This window comes from Orycteropus afer, unplaced genomic scaffold, assembly GCF_000298275.1.
Source record: "Orycteropus afer afer isolate SDZICR_OR568_19922 unplaced genomic scaffold, OryAfe1.0 scaffold00085, whole genome shotgun sequence".
NCBI classification, from domain to species: domain Eukaryota; kingdom Metazoa; phylum Chordata; class Mammalia; order Tubulidentata; family Orycteropodidae; genus Orycteropus; species Orycteropus afer.
In genome coordinates, this window is record NW_006921672.1 from 8,689,348 (window position 1) to 8,700,122 (window position 10,775).

General features: G+C 44.0%; 1 protein-coding gene across 1 annotated transcript in view; it reads left to right on the top strand.

Annotated features, from left to right (window-relative positions):
* The first annotated feature begins 9,029 nt into the window (after positions 1-9,029).
* The window catches only part of CDC6 (cell division cycle 6), a 20,776-nt gene continuing 19,030 nt past the window's right edge, over positions 9,030-10,775 (top strand). The window contains exons 1-2 of the mRNA XM_007942069.2: positions 9,030-9,207; positions 10,049-10,327. Coding sequence (XP_007940260.1) covers positions 9,030-9,207; positions 10,049-10,327 — 457 coding nt within the window. The remainder of the gene's footprint in view (positions 9,208-10,048; positions 10,328-10,775) is intronic.

The window sequence follows — 10,775 nt, forward strand, 5'->3', positions numbered from 1 at the left end:
CAGGAAAAGGATGGACCTTCTCCTCTTCTCAGATGGTCCCTTCCATTCCCCTGAAACCTGCATGAGAGCTCCTGACGTGTTTCTCCAGTGCAACCAACCCCTAGACTCCAAGCGTCCTTCCAGCTCACCTCCATCTATGCATCTCGTCTCTGGACTTGGTGACCGGACTCTTTATCTTGGCAGGAGGGTCTGAGACCCTGCGTTCATTCTTCCTCTTAACAGCCCTGCTAGCCACATGAGGAAGAAGCTTTCATGTCTCCTGTTTCCTCTTGGGGAAAGGTGCCTTGTTGTGATGAGTTAGCTTATTGTTGGGGCAGGGTAGAGAGTGGTACTCCTACCTCCCCCTATGGGGAAGCTTGGCAGGTATCTTGTGTTTCATCATTTAGGAGGCTGGCATGGCCAGGACTTCTAGGGGGTGGGGTAGACATTTTCAGTGAAACAGGAAAGGAGTTTGCAGACAGCATGATCTGTTTTAAAGGTCAGGTTTGGAGAAAGGGCAAGGAAACGGGACTGCTTTATTTCTAGGGATATTTTTTATTTTGTTCCCTCCCCCTGCCAGGGATAAGTTGAACATAAACACTAAATACTAATCAATTGAACTAAACATCTAATAAAAAGACAGGATGAAATAAACTGGGGATTCTTTTAGAGCTAGTCAATTCCTCTGCAGCAAAGGGACCAGGAGCCACTTGAATCCTCTGGGACTCCCTGCCCTGTTTCCTCAGGGTACTAAGACTGAGGGGTGTATTTCCTCCCCTACCCCTAATCCCCTCAAGAGAAAAGTTGCTTTTTTTGTGTGTATGTATGGGAGAGAACATCATTTATTCCTGATTCAGAAACCCCAAAAACCTCTGGTGGGAGATAAGAAGATAAGGCCTAGGTATTGACCTTGACTTAACCTTGACCCCACCTCATCTTTTCTTACTGGTTCTGTAGGCCAATGGCCCTTTCAATCCTTTCCAGAAAACTTCAGCCCGTGGTGGGTGCTCCAACATGACAAAGAAGTACCTCATGGAAGGGACTGGCTCTGTGGGGCTACAAAAGACTTTAAGACCGGCTTGTTCTGAAGTTCACAGCCCATCTGACTGAGCAGGCTCTTTCTGTTCCTTCCTCTACCACCCTCACCTTCCTAAGACTGCAGGGGTCAACACCCAGCAGAGTAGACAAAGATAAGGCAGTGAGTAGAAGCTTGTGAGGGTGGTCAGGGCTCCCTCCATGCCGAGAAGCACAGAGACTTTGGTGAGTTGGGCCTCAATCTCATAGATCTTCCTTGGCAGCCAGCAAGTTGTGATTCTTCATTTTGCAGGCCCTAGTTAAAGAGCACAGAGGAAACAGGTTTCCAGTCTAGGGAGGAACTGACCTTGGGCAATGAGAAAGGGACATCTCTTTTCCAACAGCAGGAGTGGGACTCCTGAGTTCCACACAGCAGATGGGTTGGTTTGCCAGGTGCAGAGGCTGTTTATAACTTGATGTAAGAGCAGGGAGGCCGTGGCTATTCTTCAAATGGATAGGGAAAGTTAAAAATTTTCACCAGCCGCATCACAGGTTTAACTTCTTAGTGACCTTCCTAGTCTTTTGGATCACAGGCTAAAGATCTGTGCATGGTGCCAGGTGTAACCCACGTCTTCCCAGTGCTGGGTGAGGCAGAGCTCAGGATGGGTTAGTTGTCTGGGGTCTGCTCTCCTTCTCTATGCCATGGACCACAGAGAGTCTTGGGACAAACCATGAATATGAGTCACCAGACTATTTCTAGTTCTTTTTATTTATCATTGTTATTTTCAAATCTATTAGCAGTTATCTCTCAGAAGGGTCCCCAGCATTCTGAAGTGACTGGAGCTGAAAGGGGGACGTTAGTAGAGGGAAAAGGAGAGAGTACAAGAGTGATACTGCATCCAGGCTCCAGGGTATATGCTGACAAGTTACTGAACTTTGACTGTGAAGAAGTCTTCCCATTTATTTTTGAAATGGGAATAGATGCCTTTTGTACAATGTTATCAAAGTTTTTTTTTTTTTTTTTTTTTCTGTACTGAAACTTAGAACATCAAAATAAGTATCACAAGTAAAAGCCAAACCCCAGCTTTTCACTGGGGCTGATACTGTCCTCTCTCTCCCCTGACCTACTGCCCCTCATATTCCTCAGCATTTGGTCTGTGTGTCATGGGTATTGATTGTATTTGTGTTGTCTTGGCCTCATGATAAAAGGCCTGGGCCTAGATTTAGTCAAAAGTCTTTTCCAGAGCATGGTAATGGCACAGTACCTATTTAAATATTTTTGCCTTATACACTATTTGGTCTCACTGTTAATAACAGATTTATTATCATGTATATTTACTATTGAAGAATGGGAATATGATCCTCATAGTTACTGATCTATTTTGTATGTTGTAAAAAGCTTGTAATACAGGTTTAAGGTGGGCTGGTTGCAAGAGCACTAAACTTCTCACCTTTTAAACTGCTCTTTTTATCTGCTTGTGGGACTGTTGTCTCTTCAGTGCGAGATTGGGTGGTCTCATGTTGAGGCTGTCGCCCAGTCCGGTTAACTCCCTTGTCCCCTCCCAGAGGAAGAGACATTGCTGAACTAAGCATCAGGAAGCTGTGTGAAAGCCCTTGTGTGGGTTTGGTTTTGTGATGTTTTTTCCTAGTAGGAAAAACTTAATAGTTGTTTCTTACTGCTCTGTCTGGTAAGCAGGGTAGTGGCCTCCAGGTTTTTAAATAAGCTGAATGCCCCTCTCCCTGGTCACCAAACCTGGACCAAGGTATTTTGATAATCCAGATATGGTTTTCTGTAGTGTGGGATTTACTCTGGCTACTGTGCAAAGCCCCAGCACTTCCACAGCCTGAGCCCACAGAGAGAGAATGCCTAGTGCTACTCCATCTGATGGAGTAAGGCTGCCTGTCTCCAGGAATCCATCCCAGCCCTCCCAGTTGGCAAAGACAAGGAGTCTAGTCACTGGCCATTGCACTGAGGGAGTCTCCTCACCCTATGGCCTCCCAACTTGAAACTCAGATTTACCTCCAGGGAGAGGTGAGAAAAAAAATGTAAATAGACTTGCTACAGAGCAACTCAGGGTTGGGATGTGTTTTCATTCTCCTGGTCACTTGAAACTGTCTGTAGACCAAGTGCTTATGAGGCCCAGGGAGAGTATGGCTCCAGGGTTCTTCCCTTCTGTAGAGCTCTAGGGCTGGAGTGTAGGACATCTGAGGCCTTTTAATGGCACTACATTGAGTTGTGTCCTTCTGGAAGCCTGACCTGCGATCAACTGCAAATCAAGTTCATCACATTCCAGTCGAAGTCTTTCTTTCCCTATTGAATCTCAATCCCTGGTTGTGTGGTCACACCGGCTTTCTGCCAGCCACCCTTTAGGGAATGGGAGGGGACAGAGGAGGGCCATTACTACTCTGCCTTCACAACTCATCTCTTAAAACAAAATGAAACAAAACTAAAATCACCTTCAAAAACACATGCTTTAAAAAAAAAAAATAGCTGTTTAAGTGAAGGCAGAGTTTGGTTCCATTCAACTCCACATTCATTGTGCCTTTACTTGTGTTCGATTTTTGTGCTTTCCTTTTCCTCTTTGAAACGATTAAACTCTTCCTTGGTAACTGCTATTTCCTTCTTTATGCTCCTGTTTCTGAAAACCTAGTGAATTCCCTCTCTCACTGTCTTAAATTTCATTCCACGGTGGCAGAGGGGCCTAGCCTTTTTTTCTTACTTCTTTCTTGTCCTTTCCCAGGGTGACCAACATGGACATCACAATCAACACTGAATAAAAGACTAGATGTGTGTGTGTGTCTGTGTGTCTGTGTGTCTGTGTCTGCACATGGATCAATTAAAAAACAATTTATTGTATGATTTATTTTGGAGTTATATTCTGATTACAGTATTCTTCCCAAATAGCATTGATCCCCCACCTCCCGAGATGTATCATCCGGTCTCAAGTTGGATTCTTTGGTACATTTCTTTCTTCTGAATGCCGTGCAGTTTAATTAAACCCTACTTTAAACAAAACCAGACCAAAAACTCTGTACTCTTGTGTGGAATGCTGCCTCGAGTGATAGCTTAGAGAGGAGATAAAATCTGTCGCCTCCTAGTCCAGGTCAGTATAGCAGCTTGGCATCAGACTCCTACGAAAGTAGATGTACTAATTGGGCAGAGACACCTGAGGTTCCCAAGTATTTTTCTCTCCTCACATTTTGCTCTGTTTTGAAAACCACAATTCTAATTAACCAGGCTTGACCAGGTGATTCTGATAAGATTTGAACATTATTTTTTATTTGCCACTGAAGTCCCCTTTGCCCTTGATTTTTGGTACCCAGGAGACCTGTGTCTTCTCCTGATAGCCCATTTTTATGATTCTTCTACCGATGTTGCTTGACATGGTCTCAAATTGAGGAATGGAAGAAACAGTAAGGGCAGAGCATGGAGACTGTGTGTGTGTGTTTTTATGTGAGTGTTAGCTGTTTTTCTTCACTGCTTTTTAGTTGAAACCTTAGTTTGTTTTCTCGAACTTTGACTTTAGGTGTCAGAATTCGACCAAACATTCTCTGCTTACTGTGGTCACTGAGTTGAACATTGAGCTCAGTGTGTGCTTTCATCGCTAGCAAAGGTCTTAAAATTATTTCCCATACTGATTCATAATGGGTGTGTGTGTGAATCACTCAAATAATTTAGATACAAAAACCTTTGAGGATTGGGAGGGAGGGGAAGAAAGGCCTCTTTTCATTTTCATCCATACTTACCAGTTTGGCTGAATTCCTGATTATTTGATCCATCATTGTTATTAATATGATTAATAAACTACCTATTTATTGATTTAATTGTTCTTCCTGTGACTTTAAATGGCCTTTACATGGAGCATAATGACCCTCAACTTCCTAACCCTCCAAGCTTTACTGAGATGGTATTAATCTCTCTTTGTGTGTGTGTGGACATCCACACATTCACACTTAAGGATGCCAGACAAGTCCTTCCAGTATGATTTGATTCCTCTTCCATGACACTATGAGTTAGCCGGTGATAAAAAAAAAAAAAACTCACCACCATGGAAGTAGATTGCCCAACCTTCCTTCCAAAGAGTGGCTACTGGATTTGAACCGCCAGCCTTCTGGTTAGCAGTGAAATGCCTTAGGCACTATGCCACCAGAGCTCCCTAGCAGGTGATAAAGACATTCATTTATTCAGTCTATTATTCTGCTTATGGTGAACTGTCTTAAGTATTTCCTGCCCAAAATCAGCCACAAACCGCAACTCATTGTAAGGAAGCTGTCTGCCTTTGACTTCCTAGTGCTCTGTAAAATAAGTAAGAGACTTGAAATGTCCCAGGGTCCTAACCACCTGAGAGGACACCTACAGGAAAATGTTTCACTTCTGGAACCCAATCTAGTGTACAATATATAATATATATAATATAATCCAGTTTTGTATATAGTTCGTTCTTCACTTGGGTTTAGGAGTATGTGCATGTGAGATTTAAAAGATTATGTGCTATCCAACTACAGAACGTGTTCACGCAAAGGGTAGATGTCCACTTGGCAGGAATGTCATTCCTTCATTCAGCAAACACTAACTGCACACTTACTCTGTGCCAGGCATCCACAATATGAAGATGAGTAGAGCATGCGTCTGCCTCTGCCTCCAAAGAGGTCCTAGTCTAGGAGAACTTTAGGACAGCTACCTAGGGAAACCTATGCAAGGTATTAAGGGGTCTTAGGGGAGTTAGGGGAGGAAGATGGTGAGTGGCATTCCAGACAGGGAACCACATGGACAAAGGCACAGAAGTGAGGAACTGTGGTGGTGTGTGCATGATGTCACTGGAGTATTAGCTTCAAGTAGGTAACGTAGGGCCCTCTCAGCCCTGATGTTCTGTAATTCCCCCTTCTCCTACGGTGGTTGTTACTGTTGTAGACTTTTGACAGTATTGCATTTTCTGGTGTGTGTTTTCATAGGCTTCAATATGCATATCAAGTGCTCAAAGGCTCCTTTGCTCCCAGTGTAATGGGGCAGCTTGTATTCCACCACCATCTCTTAGAGCTGCTGGCCACACCTTATCATTTCAGATTATTAAGGACAGTATTTTCAGGTGTCTGGGTTATAAAAATAAGTAGAAACAGTGAAAGTTGCTTCCTGGGTTCTACTGTCCTATGAAGGAGACCAGAAATGCCCACGAGTCTAAAGCCACTACTATATGTAAGCTCTTGTCCATTCAAGGCAGCCTAATCTCTTTCTTGTAGTTTCGAGCTGTTAGAAAGCCTTCCCTTCACCATCTCTTTCTAATTAGAAGGCCATCTGAGAACTCACATCTGTCTGATCTTCCTGTTGTGGGTAAGTGGTCAAGAGTTTGATCTCAGTTTAAATTCAGCTCTTCCACTTAATTAGTTGTGTGACTTTGGGCTAGTTTGCTCAACCCCCTCTACTTTGGTGTCCTCATTTGTAAAATGGAAGTAATACTGACTTCATGGGGTGCTTGTGAGGATTAACAATGTTTTATAGGTAAAATACTGAGTCCAGTCCCTGGCATCCAGTTAAGGTGCTCAGTGTTGGCTCTTATCTCCTATATGACCTAAATACAATTAACTGCCGGTTATAATAGCTGCCTTTCTGTTTTTATGGCTCTATTTCATTTGATATTGAGGGATTAAAAATGTTTATCATCACCTAGTATTAGGTTTTGCCCTTTAAAGGAACCTGAGGCTCACATGGGGTATTAGCATCGGAAGCTGGCCTGTAAATTACTGCTCTAATTTATATTTTTCATTAAAAGCTCAGCTTGCCTGTTCTCTATAGCTGTCTTTCCTGGCCCTGAAACTCTATAATGTTTAGCTATTAAAAAAATTTTTTTTTAAATTAAAAGATCATAATTCTCTCCATTCCCTACAATGTGTGAATTAATGGAACTAATGATAAGAAGGTGCACAGAATATAATAGTTCTTACCTTGAACAAAAAAAAAAAAAGGTCTGGTCCTGTTTCTCACCTTTGAAATACAAATCAGCTAGTGTTGTGAAGTGTAATTTAAGTATGTGCAGACCTTTACAAAGAAAACATTGGTTTGAGTGGCAAGGAATCCGGGGTCGGAGGCCAGGACCAAGGTGGTGCGACCTGTATCACTCTAGGCACATTTGTTACGTACCTTGCCGGGTGGAGGACGAGGGTGATAACTGAAACGCCCGGCATCGTGCCTTTCACACAGAACCTCGATAAATGATAGGCATTATGTAGTGGCGCTTTGAAAATCTAACCCATCAGGATAATTTAAATGGTATTTAGACCGACAGAAAGGTCCGCATCTTTATACAACGCGTGGAAAGAAGAGCGCAGAAATTCAGAGTTGCTTGGGGCAAAAAGACTACACCTCCCAGTGAGCTGTGCGGCGTTGCGGTTCCGCCTGAACCAGAACCGCCCCCGCCGCAACCTCTCGACTTTCCGCATAGGCCCCCGGATGTAGGTGCCGACCCCCCCCACTCAGTGGGCGTGGCCTCACGCTGGCGCTGTGATCTGGTTTTCTCTTACTGGCTCTGGCCCTTCCGGTTGCCTGGGCGGGGAAAAGGGAGTAGTGGCAGAGGCGCGCGGCGCTCCAGCAACGGCCAATCAGAAGCCTGGTTGAGCTTTGGCGGGAGGTGAGAATGCTACAGTCCTGCGGATTTGGCGCGAGTGCGGTGGTGCTGTGCTGCTGCTGAAGTCTGTGCTGGAGCTTGTGGAGAATCTTTATAGTTGTGTGTGTGAGACGTGAGAACACGCCTGCACGGAGTTGACTAAGTCCCGCGAGGTGAGAAGGAGAGGACTGCGGAAGAGAAAGGTGCTCAGAGAGGCTTAACCAAAAACAAAATCAAACTCACTGCCGTGGAGTCGTTTCCGACTCATAGCGACCCCACCTTGGGTTTCTGAGGCAGTATCTCTACGGAAGTAGATTGCCTGGTCTTCCTTCCGAGGAGTGGCTGGTAGGTTTGAACCGCCAGCCTTCTGGTTAGTAGTCAAATGCTTTAGGGGCTACGCCGCCAGAGCTCCTCAGGAAGACCTGGGGTCTTGGAAAAAGCGGAGTTCGGTGAGGGCCGGGTTCGATGAGGCCTGAGTGAGAGCAGATATCAGAGGAGGTCCGAGGTTGGGATCCGAGAGGGAGAATGTGCACGCTCAGAGGAGTTCTGGCAGCTGTGCCCATGTAAAGAGCTGAATGCTGTAGGTAGGAGATGTTCCGGAGTGAGGGTTGAGTATGGAGTGAGGACTGAGTTCAGAGACGAAGGGATGAACTGGAGGAAACCAAGCTGCAGAGAGAGGGCTTGGGGGAGTCTGAAAGTGCAAGGTTTATGAGCTAAGTTGATCAAGATATCCCCCTGCCTGGAGTGAGGGATTTTGACATACTATAGAAATCAGTTAAGATGAAGTTTTTGTTGCATAAGAAGCAGTATCACTCAAGTGGTTGTAAGAACTTGGACTCTGGAGCCTGAATGGCTGGTGTTATAGCCCTGATTTGCTACTTTTAGTTATGTGACTTTGCAAGTTTCCTCATCTATGATAGGGATTATAATGGTACCTATCTCTAGGGTAGCTGTAAAATTTAAATGAGTTAATGTATGTAAAGTGCTTATAACAGCCTCTTACACGGAGTTGTTATGTGTGTTATGTGCCGTTGAGTCGGATCTGACTCATAGCGACCCCTCCCTAAATTTCCGAGGCGATATCACTATGGGAGTAGATTGCCCAACCTTCCTTTGGAGGAGTGGCTGGTCGGTTTGAACCACCAGCCATCTGATTAGCAGTCAAGTGCCTTAGGGGCTACGCCACCAGAGCTCCTTTACACGTAGTAGGTAGACATTAAGTGTTGAATTTTATTGTGTCCATTTGGATGTGAAGCAGAACTGAATGCTAAAATATTGTTATGACAGGATTTACTCATGCAAAGGATGTTGGTCATAAGTGCCAGTGAACAACAGTATATAGAAATTGCATGTTAGTTCTTTTCACTTAGTTTTTACATATTGACTGATTGTCCTGTTGTTTTTTTTTTTTCCCTCACACTTAGCTGTTTTGCCATTATGCCTCAAACCCGGTCCCAGTCACAGACTACAATCAATTTTCAAAAAAAGAAACTGTCTCGGACATTGAACAAAGCTAAAAACTGTGGTGACACCAAACTAGAACCAACGAATGTTAAGGTTATACCCTGTTCTCCTTGTGAAAAAATTCTTCCTCTCAGCCCTAGAAAACGTCTAGGTAAGCTATCTGTTTTATAGGTATAACTTTTGGACCAGTAGCTCTCAACTTCTCCTTAGTACTATACTTAGTTCAGATAATGTTTTAAATGACATTGCAGTTATATAGTATTTTCAAATGTGCCTCAATATATGTGACATTAATAGAAACAAGTAGGTGGCATCCTTGATCTTTTCAGTGCTTTTCTTCTTTTAGAGCAGTGGTTGGCAATGCTTTGTTTTAGAGCACCTGTATTTAATGAGGAGGGTGGCAATATCTAGAGACATGTTGATTATCACAACTGAGCAAGTGATCCTGGTATAGTGGGTAGAAGCCAGGAATTCTGCTAAACACCTTACAATGCTCAGGAAAGCTCCTCACAACAAAGAATTATCCCTTCTAAAATGTCTTTGGTGCAGAGGTTGAGGAATTTTGTGTTCGAGTAATCTTAGAATTTCTTCCTACTGAAACCCATTTGGTTTCTTCCAAAGAGCTCTCTGGTGGTGTAGTGGTTAAAGCATTCAGCTGTTAACCAAAAGGTCAGTAGTTTGAACCCACCAGCCATGGGAGAAAGACGAGACTGTCTGCTTCCATAAAGATTTACAGCCTTGCAAACCCTGTGAGGCAGTTCTGCTCTGCATTCAGGGTCGCTGGACAGTGGGGTTTGAGTTTTAAAGCTTCGTAAATGTCAGTGGTGCCATCTGGTGGCCAATATTTACTTCTAAGGATAAGACGTTCTCTTTTGATGTTTCTCTGACCCAGGTAGAAGAAATTTACTTCTTTCTGGGAGAGCCAAGTCTTTGCAAATCCTTTTACTATCCACTGCTATGAATGATCACGTTTTGACTTTAATGTATTTCAGGTGATGATAACCTGTGCAACACTCCCCATTTACCTTCCTGTTCTCCACCAAAGCAAGGCAAGAAAGAGAATGGTCCCCCTAGCTCACGTCTGCATAAGGGGCGCAAACTGGTATTTGACAATCAGCTGACAATGACATCTAGCAAAAGAGAACAAGACAGCATTCACCAAAACAAAATACTTTTGTCAGTTCAAAAAGGTCAAGAGATTACAACAAATTCTGGGCAGAGATGTCCACTGGAGAAAGAATCTGCATGTATAAGACTGTTTAAGCAAGAAGGTGCGTTCTTATATGGCAGCTGTTAGCACTTTCTATTCTTTGCGTGTGTGTGTGTGATTCAGGTGAAAGTTTACAGACCAAATTCACTTTCCATACAGCAGTTCACACACACGTTGTCTCATGACATTGACTACAATTTACCCCAATGCAACAGCTCCCCTCCTACTTCCTCCCAATAGTTACCTCTTCCCTGTGTCTATCCCTCCATTCATTCCTGCCCCCTGAGCTGTCTCCCTGTGCATAAATAGCCCTTTTTTCTCCCATGATTGTTCTCTCTAAGGAGTGTATCTACCTCAGGTAAATGTTCAACTCATATGCCTGTCTTTTGTTTGGCTGGAAGCCACAGGTGTGGGTTCAGTTCCAGACCTGAAGGGCAGCTAGGGACCATAGTCTCAGTGGTTCCACCAGGCTCTATCGGACCAGCAAACCTGGTCCCCACCTTTGTTTT